At 38.2% G+C, this 25,525-nt stretch overlaps 1 protein-coding gene across 1 annotated transcript in view; it reads left to right on the top strand.

The window, feature by feature from the left end:
* Positions 1-25,525, top strand: part of SPATA17 (spermatogenesis associated 17) — a gene marked incomplete at both ends in the record, with an annotated part of 145,264 nt that overhangs the window by 96,071 nt on the left and 23,668 nt on the right. The window contains one exon of the mRNA XM_084244945.1: positions 20,917-21,052. Coding sequence (XP_084101071.1) covers positions 20,917-21,052 — 136 coding nt within the window. The remainder of the gene's footprint in view (positions 1-20,916; positions 21,053-25,525) is intronic.

The following is a 25,525-nucleotide window of genomic DNA, read 5'->3' as shown; positions in this document are numbered from 1 at the left end:
AGGTGGCAGAGATGGACTGGAAGGGAATATTCATCCACCAGATAATAGAGGCTGATAGGGGCTTCACTCAAGCCTTACGAAAGGGCCTGTAGTCCTATGTGTTAATGCCATTGATTAATTGTAAACATCCTGGCTTAATACAGGCAGGAATAATTATACATACTATGACTGTATCCAAAATGGAATGAATCTAGGGCATTACAGAGAAATCAGTGTCAGCCTGTGTTCTGGTAAGCAGAGTAATGTACGCCCCCCCCTCCATGCCCTGAGAGTCCACACCCTAATCCCATGAATTGGTGAATCTGTTACCTTGTATGATTAAGAGGACTTTGCTGAGGTCCCACTCATAGCAGGAATTTAGAAAACCTAAATAAGGGACCAGGAAAAAGACTAATTATAATAAATTAAAAATCAAAATCAACAAGCAACTATAAACTAGAGGCACACTGGGAGGGGGGTGGGAGGGAGGGAGTAGGATCAAAACAAGGGGTGGTGGGAATTGTATGGGAACTATAACCAAGATGAAAAAGCATACATTGTGCAAAAATGAAAAATGTTGTAAAAAATATATAAAATTTAAAAAATAATAATTTTTTTTAAAAAAAGGAGTTTGCTGATGTCATTAAGGATTTAAAGATGAGGAGAGTATCCTGGACTATCTGGGTGGACCCAACTTAATGACAAGGATCCTTAAAAATGGAAGAGAGGAGCAACATGGCGGCGAGGAGACGCTGCGAGTAAGATCTCCCATTAAAAAAAGTTAATAGGGAGGAAAAGCGGCAGGTCCCAGTGAGAACTGGGACACGGAAGATAAACGGACGACTCCAGCAAACTGCCCAAAGAAGAAAGTTGCCATAAAAGAGGACGAGAAGGGAGGGAAGCGCAGAACCCTGCTCCCCTCCCCCGCCCACAGAGGCGGCACACTCCGACCGGCAGAGAGGAGGAAAACAACAAACCAAAACGCCCAACAAGAAAAACGGACGCAGCAAGTGGGACTGTGAGTGGAAAGGAACTATTTCAGCCACCACACCCCGTGAACGGGAGCTGAGGCGAACCCTGCAGGATCCGCCGCGGAGGTGAGCTTCAGGCGCCATTAAAGAGAGCCCCGCCCCCCAGGAGGAGACCAGCACCAGCACACAGCCCCGGCCGCCCGGTAAGCTTGCGCGAAAGCGGCGCTCGGATTGCAGCTGCCCAGGTCCCCGCGCCTGCGACCTAGGCTTGCGGGGAGACGGCGGAGGCCCTCCCTGAGTGAGCAGGAACAAGGTGCCCAGGCAGGGGAGCGGGATTCAAAAGGCGCCATTCCCTCGCCACTGATCTGGGCTACAGCCCGCGTCCTGGAACTGAGGGCTTTGGAACTGAGACCCGGGGCACGAAATTAGGGGCGTGGGTTCCCCACGACGGTGGGGCACAAGGCAGACACAGCACCCCAAAGCTGTTGAGGTGTACCCTACCATCCCTGCTCTGCTCCCTGTCCCACGGGGTGGAAAATCAGCTCCCCAAGGGCTCTAGGAGAGATCTCTGGCGCCACCTAGCGACTTGACCCCAGCACAGGCTACTGAAGGAGCTAGTGGCCAACTGGGGAGTTAGCCCACACCGGGCGCCTTCCGAACAAGTAGTCTGAGCCCACAGGGAGAGCGAGCACCCACAGCCGGGGCAGACCAGGCGCGCAGAAGAGTGTGCCTGAGACCAGAAGCGCAGGGAGTGTGTCCCACATCACCATTTAAGAACAGGGACATTTCTTCAGTAAAGACTACCTGCAGAAGGCTTCCTCAGGAGCCAGAGGTGAGCGGGGGAAGTTCGCCCACGCCAGACCCCCTCTGGCCTGCAGTCCAAGCCCAGAGGGGAGCAGGAACCCACCGCCGGGGCAGACCAGGCGCACAGGGGAGTGTGTCCCCACATCGGCATTTTAGAACAGGGACCTTTCTCCAGTAAAGGCTGCTTGAAACTGACAGATGACTCCTGGAAGAACCAGAGGGGAACAGAGAAGCCCACCCAAGATGCCGGCCAGTCCCAACAACACAGTGTCCCAACGCATACGGCAAATTAGAAAACAGACAGTAGGGAGGAGAAGAACCACACGCAACCTAGCAACTCTCCAGAGAAAAAGCACACCACAAAAAGAAAGCCAGCCCCCAGATTGCAACGACAATAACTTGGAAGAATTTCTGAGCCTTCCAGAAAGAGAATTTAAAATTGCCGTGATTAAAAAACTGACAGAAGTCATAAAGGAAAACAATGATAAGGGAAAAATAATCAACGATCAGAAGAATGCAATTGAGTCCCTAGAGAGGGAAAACAATGGTCAGAAGAAAGAAATTGAGTCCCTAAAGAGGGAAGTAAAAGAAATGCAGGAAATCAAAGAATTAATGGAAGAACTAAAGAATTCTGGGAAAAGCAATGAAAGCAGAATAGATGAAATGGAAGAACGAATAAGTAATCTTGAAGACACAGAAATAAAAAGAACCAAAACAGAAAAGGAAAGAGAAGTACGAAGGAAAAAGAACGAAGAAAGACTTCGGGAACTATCTGACTCCATGAGGAAAGGAAATATAAGAGTTATAGGAATACCAGAAGGAGAGGAGAGAGATGTAGGAACAGAGAAAATATTCAAAGAGATAATTGAAGAGAACTTCCCAAATGTGAAGAAGGAGCTGAAAATTGATATACAAGAAGAAAGAAGAACACCAAACTTCCACGACGAAAGAAAAAATACAGCAAGACACATAATAGTAAAGCTCCCAAGAATCCAGGACAAGGAAAAAATAATGAAGCTGGCAAGAGGGAAGAAACAGATAACATTCAAAGGAAAACCAATCAGGCTGACATCAGACTTCTCCGAAGAAACACTACGGGCAAGGAGAGAGTGGAGGGACATAGTCAACAGACTCCAAGAAAACAGATGCCAACCAAGAATACTCTATCCCGCAAAGCTCTCCTTCCTCTTTGAAGAAAGAATATGGACCTTCCCAGACAAACAGAAACTCCGGAATTTCATTGCAACTAAACCCCCACTCCAAAAAATACTACAAGGAGTCCTAAAGCCAGAACCTCAGAGTGACGAATAACAATGAAAGAAGGCCAAAAAAAAAAAAAAAAGTTATTAAAAGAATAAATAAATAAAATCAAAGGAAAGACAAACACAATGGCAAATACAGATGTTAACATATCAATATTAACTCTAAATGTAAATGGACTAAACTCTTCAATAAAAAGACACAGAGTTGCAGCCTGGATTAAGAAACAAAACCCAACCTTTTGCTGTCTCCAGGAAACACATTTAGCTACAAAAGATAAAAATAGGCTCAAAGTTAAAGGATGGAAAACAATCCTACAAGCAAATGGACCAAAAAAGAAAGCAGGAACAGCTATACTTATATCAGATAAAACAGATTTCAAACTCAAAAAGATAAAAAGAGACCCCAATGGTCACTACATTATGATCAAGGGGACAATACTTCAAGAAGAAATAACACTCATTAACATATACTCACCAAACGAAGGAGCACCAAAATATATCAGACAACTGTTGTCCTCTCTGAAAACAGACATCAGAGAAAACACATACGTAGTGGGAGACTTCAACACACCACTATCAACAATGGATAGATCAACAAGACAAAAAATAAGTAAAGAAACCAAAGCTCTAAATAAAGACCTAGAGCAATTGGGCTTAACAGACATCTATAGAACACTAAACCCCAAAAAAACGGAGTACACATTTTTCTCAAGCGCACACGGATCATTCTCCAGGATCGATCACATACTGGGGCACAAGACAAACATCAACAGATACACCAAGATTGAAATCATATCAACCATCTTTTCTGACCATGAAGGCATCAAACTAGAAATAAACCATAAAAAGAAGGCAAGGAACTTTCCTACCTCATGGAGATTAAAAACCACACTACTGGAAGACCATTGGACTAATGAGGAGATCAAAGAAGAAATTAAAAAATTTTTTGAATTGAACGACAAGGAGGACACCAATATCCTAAATGTATGGGATGCAGCAAAAGCAGTAATAAGAGGAAAATATATAGCAATAGAAGCTCACATCAAGAAACAAGAAAGAACGCAAAGAAACAACCTAATCTCGAAGCTCAAAGATCTAGAAAAAGAACAACAAAAAAACCCCAAAACCAGTAGAAGAAAAGAAATAATAAAAACCAAAGCAGAAATAAATGAAATTGAAACTAAAAAAACAATCCAAAAGATCAATGAAACCAAGAGCTGGTTCTTTGAAAAAATCAATAAAATAGACAAACCCCTAGCCAGGCTCACAAAGGAAAAAAGGGAGAAAGCACAAATAAACAGGATCATCAATGAAAGAGGAGAAATCACAACGGACACAGCAGAAATCAAAAGAATAATCAGTAACTACTATAAACAGTTATATGGAAACAAGTTTAACAATCTAGAGGAGATGGACAAATTCCTACAACTCTACAATCACCCAAAGCTAGATAAAGAAGAAATAGAACACCTAAACAGACCAATTACAATTAGCGAAATTGAAATGGTAATCAAAAACCTCCCCAAAAACAAAAGCCCAGGACCTGATGGATTTACAAATGAATTCTACCAAACATTCAGAGACGAATTAGTGCCTATCCTTCACAAACTCTTCCAAAAAATTGAGAAGGAAGGGACAATACCAAACACGTTTTATGAAGCCAACATTACACTAATACCAAAACCGAACAAGGACAACACAAAAAAGGAAAACTACAGGCCAATCTCCCTAATGAACACTGATGCAAAAATCCTCAATAAAATTTTAGCCATCAGAATCCAACAATGTATCCATAAGATAATTCACCACGACCAAGTTGGATTCATTCCAGGGGCACAAGGATGGTTTAACATCCGAAAATCAATCAACGTTATCCAACACATCAACAAAAAGAAATATAAAAACCATATGATAATATCAATAGATGCTGAGAAAGCTTTCGACAAAGTGCAACACCCATTCATGATAAAAGCCCTTGAAATTCTTGGGATACAAGGAACATACCTCAACATCATAAAGGCCATCTATGACAAGCCAACAGCCAGTATCATTCTCAATGGTGAAAAGCTGAAAGCAAGACAAGGATGTCCACTCTCACCATTGCTTTTCAATATAATACTGGAAGTCCTAGCCAGGGCAATAAGACAAGAGAAAGACATCCAAGGAATCCAAATAGGAAAAGAAGTAGTCAAACTATCACAATTTGCAGACGATATGATATTATACATAGAGAACCCCAAAAACTCCACAGAAAAGCTAATTCAACTCATCAATCAGTTCAGTAAAGTGGCAGGATACAAAATCAACACGCAAAAGTCAGTAGCCTTCCTATACACAAACAATAAATCTGAAGAAGAAGAAATCAAAAAGACCATCCCTTTTGTTATTGAAACAAAAAAAGTCAAATATTTGGGAATAAATCTAACAAAAGAGGTAAAGGACCTATACAAAGAAAACTATAAAACACTGTTAAAAGAAATAGAAGAAGACACAAAGAAATGGAGAGACATCCCCTGCTCATGGATTGGAAGAATAAACATTATTAAAATGGCCATCCTTCCAAAAGCAATATACAGATTCAATGCTATTCCAATCAAAATTTCAATGTCATTCTTCAAAGAAATAGAACAATTATTGATGAAATTCATATGGAATCACAAAAAACCCCGAATAGCCAAAGCTCTCCTGAAAAAAAAAAGAAGGGAATGGAGGCATCAGACTCCCAGACTTCAAACTATACTACAAAGCCATAATCATCAAAAATGCATGGTATTGGAACAAGAACAGACATACAGACCAATGGAATCGAATAGAAAATCCAGAAATAAACCCACAGATTTATGGTCAACTAATCTTTGACAAAGGAGCAAAGAATATGCATTGGAGCAAAGAAAGTTTGTTCAATAAATGGTGCTGGGAAAACTGGGTCGCTACATGCAAAAGAATGAAGCTTGACCACCACCTCACACCATACACAAAAATCAACTCAAAATGGATTAAAGAACTAGACATAAGACCTGAAACCATAAAATATATAGAAGGAAATATAGGCGAAACACTACGTGATTTGCACATCAAAGACATCTTTACAGACACATCACCCAAAGCAGTGATAGTGAAGGCAAAGATAAACAGCTGGGACTACATCAAATTAAAGAGCTTTTGCACAGCAAAAGAGACAATAACAAAAACAAAGAGAAACCCCACCAACTGGGAGAACATTTTTGCACCCAACACTAATGATAAAGGACTGATCACAAAAATCTGCAAAGAGCTGATGAGACTCAACAACAACAAAGAAAATAATCCAGTCAAAAAATGGGCAGAAGAGCTTAAAAGAAACTTCTCTGAAGAGGAAATGCAAATGGCCAACAGGCATATGAAAAAATGTTCAACATCACTTGTCATCAGGGAAATGCAAATCAAAACTACCATGAGATACCATATTACACCAGTGAGAATGGCACATATTAAAAAAACTAGCAACAACAAATGTTGGCGAGGGTGTGGAGAAAAAGGAACTCTTCTGCACTGTTGGTGGGAGTGCAAACTGGTCCAACCACTGTGGAAAGCTGTGTGGAGATTTCTGGACCTACTAAACATAGAGCTTCCATATGATCCAGCAATTCCACTCCTAGGTATTTACCCAAAGGACACAGAAACATCAATTCCAAAGAACACCTGCACCCCTATGTTTATAGCAGCAGTGTTTACAATAGCTAAGCTTTGGAAACAACCCAAATGCCCAAAAATAGATGACTGGATCACGAAGATGTGGTACATATATACCATGGAATATTACTCAGCATTCAAAAAAGATAAACACATGCAATTTGCTGCCACATGGATGGCGCTGGAAGGGATCATGCTCAGCGAAATAAGCCAGAAAGAAAAAGAAAAATACCGGATGGTCTCACTCATAGCAGGAATCTAGAAAACTTAAATAAGGGACCAGGAAAATGAATAACTATAAGAAAGTGAAAATCAAAATCAACAAAAAACTATGAATCAGAGACACTTTTAGGGGGGCGGGGGCGGGAGGGGAGGGATTGGGGTCAGAATGGGGGGCTGCAATTGTATGGGGAATATAACAATAAAATCTATAAATAAATAAATAAATAAATAAATAAATAAATAAATAAATAAATTAACTGAGCAAACAAACAAAAAAAAAAATGGAAGAGAGAGGCAGAAAGAGACTTGACTATATGGAGGGAGGGAGTGATACAGGGAGAAGGACTCATCTTTGCTAGCTTCGAAGATGGAGGCAGAGGGCACAGAATTAGAGGCAGCCTCCAGAAAGTGGGGAAGGATTCTCCCCTGGATCCTCCAAAAGGAGTGCAATCCTGACCATACCTTGATTTTAGGCCCATGAGATCATTTAGACTTCAGTTTCATAATTCTAAAAAATAATAGACAATTTATTTGGAATTTATTTGAATTCTGAAAAATAGTAGGTAATTTATTTGGACCTTTTAAATATTGTCTCTAAGTATCACTATCACTTCATAGACAGTGCCATAGGAAAAATGTTGTGGAAAATGTTTTAAAACTAGATCAAAATTAAATTTTTTGAAGTGTACTTAAGAAAATGTGATGTAGATGATATCTGCTTATAATTCTTACTGAAGAATTGTGCTAGGGAAAGTTTACAAACACATCTCAAAACTTTTTTGTCTTGTATGATTTTTGAAACACTTTCACCCTTTACAATTTGCATGTTTTCTGAATTGTTATTGTATTATGATAAATAGGGATTATCATATATTTTCAGATAATGTTTTCTTAACATTTCAACTTTTATTTGTAACTCTTCCACTTATTTTAATTACTAGCACAGTGTGTAACATTTATTAATCAGCAGAGCCTTTTTAAGATACTAAATTAGCTAACCCCATTAACACAGAATACTCCAAACAAGCAGTAATAGGAGAGGTAGTTACTGTGCAAATCGCATTATCCATGCGGGTGCTGTAGGGCACAGTTAAGCATGATTACCCTCTTTTGATCCAGTATTCCTCTGCCTCTCCCAGCTAATTTCCAGTGGAAATTTACAAAGTACTGCCTTCATTTTTCCAGCTTAATTTTTCTAATGAAGTTCTGGTTCTTTATAACACTGGGGATACAGATAATAAGCCTGTGTATAATTAAGAAGTTCTAGAATTTGTGTACAAAAGAGCCCTTTACTACTTTGGCGACACAGTGAGAGCTGTGTTCTTTTTGTCCACTGTTTAAAAAAATATATTTTTTAAATAAATAACCACAGAATATTAGAATTCTTTTCTTACAGATACGTAATTCTAATGAAGTATAGGATTTGTAACATTGACTCATGGTGAAGATTTGGTATACTTTTAGTGATAGTCCTGAGTACACCATATACACTTCCAGTACGTGAAATCAGATAAGTCATAAAAAGGCATTTTCATCTTTTAGTTAGCTGTTATAATATTCTAAGCTCTCTTCCTCATATAGTGCATAACATATGTTAAGTAAGGTTTTGCCAATTGACTTTTTTAGTCAAATTATGAAGCAGATGGAATTTCTTTTGCAAAAGTAAGTCATTTTGTGCCATATTCACATCCTTATATTGGCATGGCATTTATCTCTCAGATTTTTCTGTTTCAATTTAGGGCTCAGTAATGTGTTGGGGATCAGAGAAGCTTGAACAGTGGACAGAAGTTTCTCAGGCAGTGTACAGAGAGGGTCCAGAGGAGGTGGCCTGGACAAAGGCATCTTTGCTCTTCTCAACATTTAAGCTTCCCATCTCCTTTCTCCCAACTAGCTTTTTCTGTGACTCAGTGGTTTCTGTTTGCCTTCTAGGGTCTCTTGTGAAGCTTACCTTATAGCTTTAGTGCCTCATTCATAGGGGTACCAATGTGTTGGACAGTGTAGGTGGAGCCAGAGAATCCATGGTCAAGGGACCATGATGAATGTTTGGGCTTCACCATATATTGTAGAAACCATGTATTGTAGAATCTCTTTTCAGTATATGTGAAAAAAGCCAATAGCTTAAAAATAACACTGTACTAGTTACGTTGATGATTAAGTAAGGGGAGTCACTGGTGACAGAGACCAGTTAGGGGAGTGTTGCCCTAGTCTAGTTCAGAATTAACGAGGATTCTGAATAGAACAAGAGCCAGAGCGGAAAGCAGAACAGTCAGACTGACAAAGTACACAGCTGAGGGGAGCAGCAGGTGGCAGGAGAGGTCTGTGCTCCATGTAGGACACTCACCCGGCGGCCGGGGATTGAACCTGCACTACAGAGGCTGCAGGCAGCTTCGAAACCCAGCGCTCAACCGCTGCGCCTCCAGGGAGGCCCTGGACTTGGTTTTCTACCTCTAGTGGCATCACTGCTTTTCATTACAGTTTTCCTTCTTATATTCTGCCTACTAGACTAGTTTTTTACCTGCCGACTCAATTTCTTTCCCATAACCCTTCAGCTGTCACTTATTTATTATGGCTGCCTCAGGCCTGACTCAGCATAACCTTTCAATGCTAGAACCTGTAGCTAATATGATTTTCAATTTAGATTTCTGAAAGAGAATCACTTTTGTTTGATTTATATTATCAAACCAGTCCAGGTAAGTGGTAGTCTTAGAACACAATAGACAGGTAATTAATATGTGTTACATTCATGGAGAAGTGAAATTAAGCTTGTGAATTGTCTGCAACTATGGTCTGGGGGCAGAAGGGTTGAGGAGTGCCCAGTCAGGGGCCCCCTAGTGCCTGGACTTGTTGGACTGTGACTGAGATGGCTCTGGCTAGATGGTGATCTTTCCTAACTAAGGAAAAATATATAGGAAGGATTATTGGCTTGGAAGATTGTAAATTTTGGATTTAATTTGGGGACAGCTCTATTTAAGGTTCTTATTGCGCATATAGATAGATGCTCCTAGTGAATCTATTTGAAAATATTGGTCTCGGGCCTCCCTGATGGCGCAGGCAGTTGAGCACTGCACTGTGAAGCTGTCCACAGCCTCTGCAGCGCGGGTTTGATCCCGGCTGGCTGGTGAGAATCCCACATGGTGCAGTAGACCTCTCCTGTCTTGCCCGCTACTCCCCTCATTTCCCCTGTATTTCCTTCAGTCTGCCTGTTCTGTTGCCCTCTCTGTCTCTGGAGAGTCCTCTCACCCTCCCACGCATCTGACCTATACCCTGGTTCTTGTATAAATAAAATAAATCGTAAAAAAAAAATAAAAAGCCCAGGACCTGATGGATTTACAAATGAATTCTACCAAACATTCAGAGATGAATTAGTGCCTATCCTTCACAAACTCTTCCAAAAAATTGAGAAGGAAGGGACAATGCCAAACACATTCTATGAAGCCAACATTACACTAATACCAAAACCGAACAAGGACAACACAAAAAAGGGAAACTACAGGCCAATCTCCCTAATGAACACTGATGCAAAAATCCTCAATAAAATTTTAGCCATCAGAATCCAACAATGTATCCATAAGATAATTCACCACGACCAAGTAGGATTCATTCCAGGGACACAAGGTTGGTTTAACATCCGAAAATCAATCAACGTTATCCAACACATCAACAAAAAGAAATATAGAAACCATATGATAATATCAATAGATGCTGAGAAAGCTTTCGACAAAGTGCAACACCCATTCATGATAAAAGCCCTTGAAATTCTTGGGATACAAGGAACAAACCTCAACATCATAAAGGCCATCTATGAGAAGCCAACAGCCAGTATCATTCTCAATGGTGAAAAGCTGAAAGCAATTCCATTAAGATCTGGAACAAGACAAGGATGTCCACTCTCACCACTGCTCTTCAATATAATACTGGAAGTCCTAGCCAGGGCAATAAGACAAGAGAAAGACATCCAAGGAATCCAAATAGGAAAAGAAGAAGTCAAACTATCACTATTTGCAGATGATATGATAATATACATAGAGAACCCCAAAAACTCCACAGAAAAGCTAATTCAACTCATCAATCAGTTCAGTAAAGTGGCAGGATACAAAATCAACACGCAAAAGTCAGTAGCCTTCCTATACACAAACAATAAATCTGAAGAAGAAGAAATCAAAAAAACCATCCCTTTTGTTATTGAAACAAAAAAAGTCAAATATTTGGGAATAAATCTAACAAAAGAGGTAAAGGACCTATACAAAGAAAACTATAAAACACTGTTAAAAGAAATAGAAGAAGACACAAAGAAATGGAGAGACATCCCCTGCTCGTGGATTGGAAGAATAAACATTATTAAAATGGCCATCCTACCAAAAGCAATATACAGATTCAATGCTATTCCAATCAAAATTTCAATGTCATTCTTCAAAGAAATAGATCAATTATTGATGAAATTCATATGGAATCACCAAAAACCCCGAATAGCCAAAGCTTTCCTGAAAAAAAAAAAGAAGGGAATGGAGGCATCACACTCCCAGACTTCAAACTATACTACAAAGCCATAATCATCAAAACTGCATGGTATTGGAACAAGAACAGACATACAGACCAATGGAATCGAATAGAAAATCCAGAAATAAACCCACAGATTTATGGTCAACTAATCTTTGACAAAGGAGCAAAGACTATGCATTGGAGCAAAGAAAGTTTGTTCAATAAATGGTGCTGGGAAAACTGGGTCGCTACATGCAAAAGAATGAAGCTTGACCACTACCTCACACCATACACAAAAATCAACTCAAAATGGATTAAAGAACTAGACATAAGACCAGAAACCATAAAATATATAGAAGGAAATATAGGCGAAACACTACGTGATTTGCACATCAAAGACATCTTTACAGACACATCACCCAAAGCAGTGATAGTGAAGGCAAAGATCAACAGCTGGGACTACATCATATTAAAGAGCTTCTGCACAGCAAAAGAGACAATAACAAAAACAAAGAGAAACCACACCAACTGGGAGAACATTTTTGCACACAACACTAATGATAAAGGACTTATCACAAAAATATGCAAAGAGCTGATGAGACTCAACAACAACAAAGAAAATAATCCAGTCAAAAAATGGGCAGAAGAGCTAAAACGAAACTTCTCTGAAGAGGAAATGCAAATGGCCAACAGGCATATGAAAAAATGTTCAACATCACTTGTAATCAGGGAAATGCAAATCAAAACTACCATGAGATACCATCTTACACCAGTGAGAATGGCACATATTAAAAAAACTAGCAACAACAAATGTTGGCGAGGGTGTGGAGGAAAAGGAACTCTTCTGCACTGTTGGTGGGAGTGCAAACTGATCCAACCACTATGGAGAGCTGTGTGGAGATTTCTGGACCTACTAAACAAAGAGCTTCCATATGATCCAGCAATTCCACTCCTAGGTATTTACCCAAAGGACACAGAAACATCAATTCCAAAGAACACCTGCACCCCTATGTATAGAGCAGCACTGTTTACAATAGCTAAGCTTTGGAAACAACCCAAATGCCCAAAAATAGATGACTGGATCACGAAGATGTGGTACATATACACCATGGAATATTACTCAGCATTCAAAAAAGATAAACACATGCAATTTGCAGCAACATGGATGGCGCTGGAAGGAATCATGCTCAGCGAAATAAGCCAAAAAGAAAAAGAAAAATACCGGATGGTCTCACTCATAGCAGGAATCTAGGAAACTTAAATAAGGGACCAGGAAAATGAATAACTATAAGAAAGTGAAAATCAAAATCAACAAAAAACTATGAACCAGAGACACTTTTTGGGGGGCGGGGGGCGGGAGGGCAGGGATTGGGGTCAGAATGGGGGGGCTGCAATTGTATGGGGAGTATAAAAATAAAATTTATTATTTAAAAAAATATTGATCTTGAGTTGAAGAAAGCATTGTATACAGAGATAAAGATAGAACCTCTCAAGGTGAAGCAATAGGAAGATGATTTTGTACAGATTTCTGGAAGGGGGGGCGGTACTAGCACTACTTTTCTAGATTTTCTTTCCATTCGATTTTAATCTTCCACTTTAGAATCTTGCTGAAAATTAACATGAGGTTAAGTCATCCATATACAATAGAATCTATATTCCCTTGCTGTTAAAGTCATCTTGGTACATCTTTGGTACACTGACAGCTTCTTCAGAATAACTAATAGTGACTTGGACATGGCACCCAAAGGTCTGCCCAGCAATTTCAGATATAATTTATCTTGATTAGAAATCTTGAAGCCATTGACAGAATTAGATGCTCACTTACAAATTCTAAATTCGAGGTTTCAGACTAGTAACTTCTGAATTAAATACTGCCTCGAGGTGTGTTACATTTGGATCCTATATTTTTCTAGAAATTAAATTAATTAAAGGGATTGAAAATAGTAATTAAATCTTATGAAAATCCAGATTTTTTCAGCTTATATTAAAAATTGGGAGATCTGGAAACAGGAGGCCCAAAATCTCACATGACAACAGTTGAGGAAAGCTTGTGTTCCTTGTTCTTACATAAGACTCTGTAGTGTTTCTTGCCTGACCTCTGTAGTGTTACATTTTAGACACAGAAATAGGAGACACTTGTTCTAGAAGAGAAGCTCCCAGAACAGAGCCCCTGACATGCAGCAGGCCTAGCTGCACTGCTTGATAGATGGTAGGGTGCTTTTACTTTTTGAGGTTTTGTGTTTTTACATATTGAGCTTAAACTAGTCTTTTGTATGTTTTCTTCTATCAGATTGCCAAAATCATTCTCATTGAAAGACAAATCAAGCAGAGTAAAGCGAGTTCATTTGGGAGTTCTCTCTGAACTTTACTGACATCCCACCAGCAGTCCCAACAACAGGCCAACCTGTGTGACCCTTCTTTCTTTTTCTCACCCTTAACAGCATTTTGCAGACTGTCTCTTAAAACACTAGTCTAGAGGACATTGCTGAGTTTTTCATCAAATAAATTTGGGTAAAATTATTTTTAAAATAGTTACCATCAGGAAGGGTATTAACAAGATTTCTCACTCTTAAGTATACTTTCATTGAGTGTGAACTTCAAAAAAGAGCCATATAAAATAGAGCTTGTTGCAAACTTCTTCACTCATTCAGTGAATACTGTCGCATACTCAACATGTGCCAGGTACTATGCTAGGCTTTTTTACCTTTTTATGACCAAGTGTCTAAGCGTTCATATTGAATATTTATTGTAGACATATCAGATGAATTCAATTTCTGTGAATCATGCCACCCACCATTTATTATATACTTATGATTCGTTTCTGTGAACAGATCCAGAACTGAGTACTCCTCTCAGTATTACTAGGAGCTACCTCAAGGGGAAAAGAAGGCTCCCTTGCCTCCTGCCCCCGCCTCTGCCAGCTATTTTCCCATTTAGCTTGAGGAGGAAGGAACCTCCTGTCATCACTCCTGGCAGCCTCTATCCAGAGAAGTTTTCCTCTCTCAAGTAGTAAGGTGGTGCCCTGGATTGGCTCCTAATGGAGAGAGTCCTTGGCTGTCTCTCCCCTTCCTTTTCTGGCCAGTGGTCAGAGCAGAAATCTCATCTTGCTTGAGGTGGTATATGTTGTCGCCTATTACCTCCTGACTTTGCTGTTGACACCCTGAGGGCATGTCAATGACCAGCCCCGACATGAGGAAGTGCTGAATTACACGAACTGCTGTGAAGTCTGAGACAGACTAACTAACTCCAGAGTGCTATTCCTGCCTCTAGCCTGTGCATGCTATTGGCGTGACTTGTGTAGTTCATTGGAGAATTTATTGTGAGCTGGACCCAAATTCCTAACTTTAATTAAGCGTGCCTTTATCCTGCTTTGTATTCAATGCATATTTTCACTAGGAGTCCTTTAAGGGAGAGAAGGCTGATCTGGGATGAGTTAGTGTTAGAGACCCGATCCATAGCCATATAGCTTGACATCTACAAATCATTATCAGTATGTTCATGTTGAAATGGTTTACCTAAATCAAAATTCATTGTGCTTGGATAACTACTTTATGGCCAGTCAATGTGTGTGTGCATGTGCGTGTTTGTGTGAAAACAAACAAAAATGTTTTGCTATTTGTAATGTTCTATAATACAGGGCAACCTCATTTGCATGAGAGTAAGGCTGTTTACTCTTACCTTGTTTCCTTCCCGAAGAACCCATTTTTCTAGCCATGTTGAACATCTTCCCATTTCTTTAGCATTCCTTCCTTAACTCACCTCCATGTCTGTCCATGTCGTTGCTTTTGGCTTAAGTAGCTCCATTGGTTCCTAACATATTATAATTATCTTTCAGTACTCAGCTCTGGCCTACTTGGTCTTGGAAGACAACTTCACCCTGTCCCCATCCCAGCTCCATGCCAAGAATCCCACACCCACATGCACACATGAGCACAAAGCAAACACAATGAATATACACACAGTAATCTCCCTTTGCCCCAAATGCCTCTTGTGTCAGGACCATCACAAAATGCAACACATTCTACTATATTATCAAATTACCCACCCCCTCCATGGTTCCCATAAGCACACTGCATCTTAGACCTTTCTACCCCGGTGTTTTTCTACATGCTTAGTATATTTCATTTAATACATTTGTTTAATGAATAAATGTTAGAACAGTCACAAAATCAATCAAGGTTGGAGTGGGACAATTGGATCGCCTAGGAAGGAAGGGCTTTAAGCAGGATTTTGAAAGAAGAGTATAGATCAGCATTTCTTTTTTTTTTTTTTTATAAAGATTTATTTATTTATTTATACAAGCACTGGGTACAGTCAGAAGCGCCGGAGGATGAGAGGATTCACCAGAGCCAGAGTGGAGAGGAGAACAGGAGGAAGGACTGAAGTACACTGCTGAGGGGAGCAGCGGGCGTTTCAGGAGAGGTCTGCCCACCATGTGGGACCCTCGCTGGCGGTCAGGGATGGAACCAGCATGCTGCAGAGGCTGCGGGCAGCTTCTCAGCCCAGTGCGCCACTGGGGAGGCCCTAGATCAGCATTTCAAGAACAAGCATGGATAAAGGTAGTTAGGATGATAGAAAAACAAGAAGGAGGGAGGGAGGAGTTTAGCTGAAGAATATAAACTTAAGTTGGTAGGCAATAGTGTTTCATAAAACTTTAGGCTTGACAACAGCCAGTATCATTCTCAATGGTAAAAAGCTGAAAGCAATTCCATTAAGATCTGGAACAAGACAAGGATGTCCACTCTCACCACTGCTTTTCAATATAATACTGGAAGTCCTAGCCAGGGCAATAAGACAAGAGAAAGACATCCAAGGAATCCAAATAGGAAAAGAAGAAGTCAAACTATCACTATTTGCAGACGATATGATATTATACATAGAGAACCCCAAAAACTCCACAGAAAAGCTAATTCAACTCATCAATCAGTTCAGTAAAGTGGCAGGATACAAAATCAACACGCAAAAGTCAGTAGCCTTCCTATACACAAACAATAAATCTGAAGAAGAAGAAATCAAAAAAACCATCCCTTTTGTTATTGAAACAAAAAAAATCAAATATTTGGGAATAAATCTAACAAAAGAGGTAAAGGACCTATACAAAGAAAACTATAAAACACTGTTAAAAGAAATAGAAGAAGACACAAAGAAATGGAGAGAAACCCCCTACTCGTGGATTGGAAGAATAAACATTATTAAAATGGCCATCCTTCCAAAAGCAATATACAGATTCAATGCTATTCCAATCAAAATTTCAATGTCATTCTTCAAAGAAATAGAACAATTATTGATGAAATTCATATGGAATCACAAAAAACCCCGAATAGCCAAAGCTCTCCTGAAAAAAAAAGAAGGGAATGGAGGCATTACACTCCCAGACTTCAAACTATACTACAAAGCCATAATCATCAAAACTGCATGGTATTGGAACAAGAACAGACATAGAGACCAATGGAATCGAATAGAAAATCCAGAAATAAACCCACAGATTTATGGTCAACTAATCTTTGACAAAGGAGCAAAGACTATGCATTGGAGCAAAGAAAGTTTGTTCAATAAATGGTGCTGGGAAAACTGGGTCGCTACATGCAAAAGAATGAAGCTTGACCACTACCTCACACCATACACAAAAATCAACTCAAAATGGATTAAAGAACTAGACATAAGACCTGAAACCATAAAATATATAGAAGGAAATATAGGCGAAACACTACGTGATTTGCACATCAAAGACATTTTTATAGACACATCACCCAAAGCAGTGATAGTGAAGGCAAAGATCAACAGCTGGGACTACATCAAATTAAAGAGCTTCTGCACAGCAAAAGAGACAATAACAAAAACAAAGAGAAACCCCACCAACTGGGAGAACATTTTTGCACCCAACACTAATGATAAAGGACTGATCACAAAAATCTGCAAAGAGCTGATGAGACTCAACAACAACAAAGAAAAGAATCCAGTCAAAAAATGGGCAGAAGAGCTAAAACGAAACTTCTCTGAAGAGGAAATGCAAATGGCCAACAGGCATATGAAAAAATGTTCAACATCACTTGCCATCAGGGAAATGCAAATCAAAACTACCATGAGATACCATCTTACACCAGTGAGAATGGCACATATTAAAAAAACTAGCAACAACAAATGCTGGCGAGGGTGTGGAGAATAAGGAACTCTTCTGCACTGTTGGTGGGAGTGCAAACTGGTCCAACCACTGTGGAGAGCTGTGTGGAGATTTCTGGACCTACTAAACATAGAGCTTCCATATGATCCAGCAATTCCACTCCTAGGTATTTACCCAAAGGACACAGAAACATCAATTCCAAAGAACACCTGCACCCCTATGTTTATAGCAGCACTGTTTACAATAGCTAAGCTTTGGAAACAACCCAAATGCCCAAAAATAGATGACTGGATCAAGAAGATGTGGTACATATACACCATGGAATATTACTCAGCATTCAAAAAAGATAAACACATGCAATTTGCAGCAACATGGATGGCGCTGGAAGGGATCATGCTCAGCGAAATAAGCCAAAAAGAAAAAGAAAAATACCGGATGGTCTCACTCATAGCAGGAATCTAGAAAACTTAAATAAGGGACCAGGAAAATGAATAACTATAAGAAAGTGAAAATCAAAATCAACAAAAAACTACGAACCAGAGACACTTTTAGGGGGGCGGGGGCGGGAGGGGAGGGATTGGGGTCAGAATGGGGGGGCTGCGATTGTATGGGGAATATAACAATAAAATTTATTATAAAAAAAAAAACTTTAGGCTTGAATGATCTTGCTGTGAAATAAATGGGTTGGATGAAAACCTAGAATTTTGGGAAACAATGAAAATATAAAAAAGAGAGTCAAATTTATAAGGCAAAAAGTGTATTTCATTAGTCTTCTCACTTGGAAAATGATGCAGAGTACATTAATACTCAAATAATAAAGACTTTATAATGTATTTCAGTGGATCTTTTTTTCCTTGAAGATAATTGGCTATTTTAATTTTTGCTTCCTGACACCTCTACCAATTCTTCTTTAATTGCTGAGGTGTTCAAGTTGTGACCTGTTTCTATACTCTATTTTTCCACACTGTATTTAAGAATTTCTGCCAGATCTGAATATTTGATGAGATCATGAAAAGTAAAAGGCAAATCCATATCTTCTTTTTTCATTGGAAAAAAAAGTAGTCACTGCAAACACAATTCCTTCAAATATATATATTTAAAAGAAGCAAAAGATACGTCTTCAATTGGTAATTTTCTAAAAGTTTGATTAAAAACTGAAGAGTTTTCATTTGAGAGAGTTTTCATAGAGCAAATTCTATTTAGGAATTAAATTTCTTCCTAATTTGAAGATAAATATCCATCTATCATTTATAAAACACTTAAATATTTTGAATATATGTACGTGTATATGCCTATCCATAGGTGCACCTTAAGAATATGCATCGTATGTTACTTGAATGCAACATACAAATGAAAGCAAAATTAATCCGTAGAGAGGAAAATGCCCAGTCTTCAGCCTTGTCTTTTCAGCCATCCATTCCCTTGAGAAAGCATATTTTGTTTAGACACAAAAGAAAAATGTACTATTAAAATGCAATTCAGAAGTGCTAAGAACTGTAAGTGCAGCAGCCGGCTCACATGCCTCCTCTGTACACTCAGGGACACTGGGGCCACATTAATTTGTGTGTGTGCGATGTCCATCCCATGTGCAAATTAGCCCTGGAAGGACCACAATCTGTCTTATATGAGAGCTCTTCCCCCCAGAGCATATGTAATGCATGCTTGTGTAATTTTCTATTATGCAAAGCACTGTGTTTGTTTTCATTTTAAATAGTATTACAGAATATTTTCTTAAGAAAATTATTAAAAAGGAGCTATTTAACAAACATTAAAAAGCAATTGTAGAGAGGTGTGAAAATTGATGCAATAACACCACTTTTCCTAAGTATATTACTTTTCAGACAAATTTATGTATATAATGGCAATTTTTTTTCAATTGCATTGAGATTTAAAAAGCCCTTCTTTGCCTTCTTTAAATGAGATGATATATGTGAAAATATTAGCATGTACTAATGGTTCAGTAAACTTGTTGAACTTCAACTTTATTCTTATGAAGTGTTAATTTCAGAATAAATTCTCACAGAATATTTCATGTTGCCATATATTTTTCTCCTAAACTTGCTCTTTTTCTGTAAATGTAGTAACAGTTTGCTTTAATTTCATTGATACCCTATCTCCTTTGAATATATTAATTCATAATTTCTCTTTATCATATATGTTTGGATTTGTGTCATTCTTTTATGTTGGCAGCTTTCCCTTTTGGTGATCCATTCTTAAATTCAAGGAGAGACTGAAAATTAGATTAAAAACTATTTTGTGTGTGAGAATGGCTTTTGACCGACAGACTTTATTGCATGGTGGCTAAGACACAGACCTTTTAATTAAGAAATCCCAAAAAGGACAGAATTGAACTGTTAGTGGTGAACTTTATGAAGGATATACAGAAGTTGGTTTATAGTGATGTACACCTGAAACTTCTATCATGTTATAATGCACTGTCACGTCAATGAAAATTTTAAAAATAGAATCAAGGTGTTTTCCTAGGAACTCTCAGTGTCTTTTGAGAAGGTATAGTTAGTCTTCAAAAGTGTTCAAGTCCCAGCTGCCAGATCACTCACAGATGAGCACAGGAAGAGATCAGGACAGCAGTTTGAATTAAAACCCATATGTTCCTTGAGCTGCCTTGTTCCACACTCTACTGTGCTGCTTTTCCTGAGAGCAGGGCTCTCAGCAAAAAGTTCTGAGAAAAGACCCTCCTTAGACTTGTATGGGCTGGGAGAGGAAGATGGGGACTTAGTTACTCCCCCATCAACTTTCAAGTTTCCAGCTTTATCCCTCCCCCTCCTCTCCTGCCAGGTGGGTAGTTTCAGTTCCTGAGCTTTGCAAGGCTTCTGCAGGACAAATCACCCCTAGGCATCTCCCTCTTCCTTGTTCTTTTCAGATTCCACTCTTAACTTTACTTGTTGTTCATTCCTTACAATGACCCTATATGGAAGTAAAATTTCATAGAGATCAAGTAACTTACATGAGGGAACACAGCTCACAAGGACAAAGCTAAGTAAGATATGAATCTTACTCATGCCCTCCACCAAGGTAACTTCATTATTTGAGCACAGGCAGGCCTTCTCATTTGGGATACTGTTTTAAAATTAAGAATACTTTGTAATTACATAATTGATTTTGAATTATTTGGCATCATTAGTTGATGAATGTATTATTTAATATATATTTACAAAGTGATGGAAACTCAAAAAATTCAGTGAAGAAAGTTTTAGTATTCCCATTTGCAGAGTAAGAAATGAAGATTCATAAAGGTTAGTAACAAAGAATGTCAATGGCTAGAGGTGATACCAGGTCTTCTGATTCTAAGCCATGTGTTATTTTCATTATACTGCTTCTCTCAATTATGATTTTTTGAAATAAATATCTCTAGAAACCAAATTAAGAATATCACCTATATTTTCAGGTTTTTGCCATTTTCTACCTACCATAAAAATAAGAAGTACATCCCACTGATACATTCATCAAGCAAGTATGGTCCTGATTCTTATGGGTCTCAGCATTTCAGACATGAAGATCCTAAGAAATGGATCTCTCACAAGGTGAGTTTATGTGACATCAGAAAGAATTGTGTTCCTTTTAAAAGGCTGAAAAGGTATACTAATTAGAGCAAATATAAACTTTCTCATTATAATCATCACCTTCATGGTTACAAAATAATTTATAGCACTTTAATATAAAGATGATATTGTTAACCTTTGTCTGCAAGAAATTTGCTTTCATGTAAACATTCAGTGTTGTATTCTTACGTGTCATGACACAGCTATCCTGTGATCAATGGCCTGCATCACTAGCTTAGGCAAAGCCAGTGGTCCCAGTCCTTAATCTGTGGCTCTGGTGAAGCTAGTTTTTAGGTATGTGGATGAGTGCTTGCTTGCTTTCTCGCTATCACAGTTTCTGTTGATAGCTAAGTAGGTAAATGGGGAGCACCAAGAGGTCTTGCACTATAGAACTTGAAAAGGAATGTTCTCACTATGTATTCAACCTGTTATCTAACAGAAAGTATAACTTATTCATCGCAAAACTATGTTGATAAAATGAAGAACTGATTTTTCTGGAAAGTGGTTAGGGCCATTGAATTTAGCATATTTCTAGACCTATTGGTTCTATTAATGGTCTGACAATGTGGATTTATTCATTTACACACAAATGTTTTCCAAAAGAATCTAAGACACTTGTTTAAAAGGCCAATGCAACAAAAACAGTATCCTAGAAATAAAAATATAGGGACATGATCTTAGAGAAAAAGAGTACCTATGCCCACGAATAAAGGAGCACCTCTGCTGTGAGGTGACTTAGGAATTCCAGCTGGCGAGAGGCCAAGATGAAGAGGAAAACAAGTTGCTGAGGGATCCTCATTACTCAGCAGCAAGAAACGTGCAAACCCTTAAGAAAAACAAGATCTTTCTTTGCTAAAGTAAGAACAATTATTTTTTTTTTTTTCGGACATTTTATCTATCAAATTGCCAAGGGTATGCCATGCTTGAGTACTTTTGATTTGCACCTAGTCACCTTAAAAAAACAATAAGAGGGCCTCCCCGGTGGCGCAGCGGTTGAGCGCTGGGTTGCGAAGCTGCCTGCGGCCTCAGCGGCGCCGGTTCGATCCCCGGCTGCTCCCCGGCCAGCGGAGGAGGATCCCACATGGTGCGCAGACCTCTCCTGCCACCCGCTGCTCCCCTCAGCAGTGTACCTCGGTCCTTCTGCCTGCTCTGCTCCCCACTCTGGCTCTGGTGAATTCTCTCACCCTCCCGCACTTCTGACTGTACCCAGTGCATGTATAAACAAAACAAACAAACAAATATAATAAATAAATAAAAACATGCCTCTATAAAAAAAAAAAAAAACTATAAAAAAAAAAAAAAAAAAACAATAAGAAATGTCTCTGAAACACCAAATAATAATGCTATCTGTGCCTTGAGGAATATATGTACAAAGTAATTAATCTGGACCTTAGATTGCGAAACCTATCTTGGTGACAATGTTATTTTTTTTAAAAATCCAGAGTAAAACTATTCTAGGCATTTGTTTTTACCTCATTTGCAACCATTCACAATTATAGACTCTTAAAAAATTAATAAGTGATTGTTCTTACAGAGCCTGAGAACTGAAAGAAAAGTATAGGAATTCTTTAAATCTTAGCAAATCGTTAGTCTACTTAACCTTGCATAAAACCTTGGAGAAAAATATTAAATATAAATTTAAATTTCGTCCTTCCTCCTCCCCATCATTGTTTCTTCTCACCTTCCTTCTGATCTCCTGAAATAGCTATGTGAAATAAATCACCCCTCTATGTAGTTTATATAATTCAGAAGTAGTCATTCTGTTACTTATGTGTAATTCTTGCAACTAGTAATATTATATATTTTGATACGATGTTAAGTGACTTGGGTGAGATTTGTGTCCAATAAATTGCTAAAAACAGGCTGTTTTTCTTTATTTTTATGTTTTTGTTTCTTGACCTGTGTGTTTGAAGGCCATAGCTTGTTCAGTATTAGTGGATTAAGGATAGTTTTAGGGAGACTGGTGTGTTAATTTCAAAATGGTGAAGACAGAAAATACAGCTATGGGTTTAGACTTCTATGGGCAGGTGGACTATTTACAAATGTTTAAGTGCATATAAGATATAGTTGAATGCAACAGATTTCAGTCAAGAAACAACTCAACTAAGTGTATTTGGCTTCTTTACTCCATCTTTTCCATCATTTTTAAGATTGTCTGTATGGAAAATTTTCTTTCTCTTCACCTTTAAGCATGTAAATTATAATTGCCAAATGATTTGTTATACAATTGTAATAAAGGGTATCAGTTGAAAGAAAACCAAATACTAATTAAACAAATCCTCTAATGACACATTAAATCATTTAATATAATCAACTATATCAAATATTTAATATTTTTGTTTCATGTGTATTGCTATTGCTCTGAAGAACACAAAAACATCACAAAGTCAAGAAATTGAGAGAAAGTCATGCTATTTTTCCCAAAAGTATAAAAAATCAATAATGAAAAATAGCATATATATATATATATATATCATTGTCTTGAAAGTATGGAAATCAATAATAAAATAAAGTACATATCATATAACTTACTCATATTTCTTTGGCCTGTTTGTAAAATGCTCCAAGTTAAAGTGCTAGCTAGTCACTCATCTGTGTCTCAAACGGCTAAACTTTTTGAGTTTCAGCAAGTACTTTGTATTTATCAACTCCTTACTGTTCTCATCACAATATTTAAAATAGAATTGAAATTAAAAAGGGGAATCTAACAGTCCATCACTATTAATTTAATCTATATGGACTGTTCTAAAAGAGTTGGATAATAGGAAATTCTGTAAAATAAAAGCATTCTTTTGATTGTCAGAACATTCGCACATGTTCATATTTACTGGAGAAGAAATGAGAGTCTGAAGCCTTTATCTGAACAAGAATGAGTTTTCAGAAGCACTTGAGACAACAGATTGTACTACAACTATTTCATGTTTTTCCTTATTTGCAAAAATGCAGGAAGAGACTTTTCAGATGGCTCCTGTTGATAGAGTCTTTCCTCCCATGCTTTATTATAGGTGAATTACAACATTAGGCAGTCCTTTTTTTGCTATTTTCATGTACATTTGGTCCTAAACAGGATTTTATAAGCTACAAAGCATAAAAATCTCCAATACTCCAAGAATTAATTTAGAGAACCTAAGCATATTGCACAGAACATAAAGTTGACCTTTACCGTCTACGGCTTTTGGAATAGGGTGGGATGTGGAACACGTCATAGATTTAATGTGGCACATCGCTGTCTGCAGAAACTCGGGTGGGACTGTGACTGCTTGCCCACTGCACCCGGTGATTGAATCTGCTGTCACCAGCATCCTGATAATAATGAACATTCAGCTTAACGACCGTGATTATGATAATCATAATTGATGTGCAAGCGCAGTGTGTGGGGGCCATTACAGCTGAGCTGCACAGCAGAGAAACATGGCTCAGTTATGGATAATTTTACTTCTATGCATTGATTGGGATAAAATATGCCTTTCTATTTAAACAACCCAGCTTCATATAATTTTAAGAATCTTTCCCTACATGTTGATTGATGATTATGCACTTGCTGAAAAACAGCCCCTTAACGGTTGTTTGTTCTGTGTTGCTTCGTTTCATTAGTAAATGTAAACAATTAAATAATTAGGTGTAATTGAGGGAAAATATTTTGCTTCTGAGGGTGGCCTTCAATAATCAAATATTCAGTGTAAGTGCTTTCTCTGTCCCTTTCTCCCTCTCTAGTCTTCCTTTCTTTTCTCCCTCTTTGCTGTCTCCCTTCTTGCCTCTCTTCCTCCTTCTCTTTCTCTCTCCTTCCCTCTCTGCCTCTCCCTCTCCGTTTCTCTCTCCCTCACATACATCAGGTCCTGAAATTCTTCAGTTTCCTCCCTTTGATTATCTTTGCATCAGTCTTCTTGAAGTCAGTAGGCTTCAGGAAATCTATGTTTATATCTTTTGTATTATAAAACTATAGTTACACTTGCATATGCATATATAAATGTGTGCCCTATTTTATTATGCATTTAAATAATTAGAAGGAATCAAATACTGTTATATTATTTGTTAAAATAATGTTTAACCTATAGAATGTTATAAATGTTTAATGTTAAGATGTATGTATTTATACTACTATACTTTCTAATCACTGTTTTGTTTCTGATAGATTTGTTACCTTGAGTAATAATTTTCAATTACGGTTTTAAAAATGGTTTGAAACGAGTTTTTGATTTGAATTTTAACTTGTGAATGAAAATACTGTGTGCAGTGATGTATCTAAGATTCTCAGTAGATTAGATCAGACCATATTAGTCTATGATTATTAACCTCAGGGCTCAATTTGCATTTGAGTCTAAAATATTACATTTGAGGGATGAGCAAACATAATGGAACACATTTTTATAAAGAAGCATGGGATAAATCATTAAAAAATTTTCAAACTGCATTAACGTATGGGATTGAGAGCTCCTCCTCTACCCCACCCCCAAG

Source organism: Talpa europaea (assembly GCF_964194135.1).
Source record: "Talpa europaea genome assembly, chromosome: 10".
Taxonomy (NCBI): Eukaryota; Metazoa; Chordata; class Mammalia; order Eulipotyphla; family Talpidae; genus Talpa; species Talpa europaea.
Note: the sequence above shows the minus strand (reverse complement) of the source record. Positions and strands in the feature narration are given on the sequence as shown.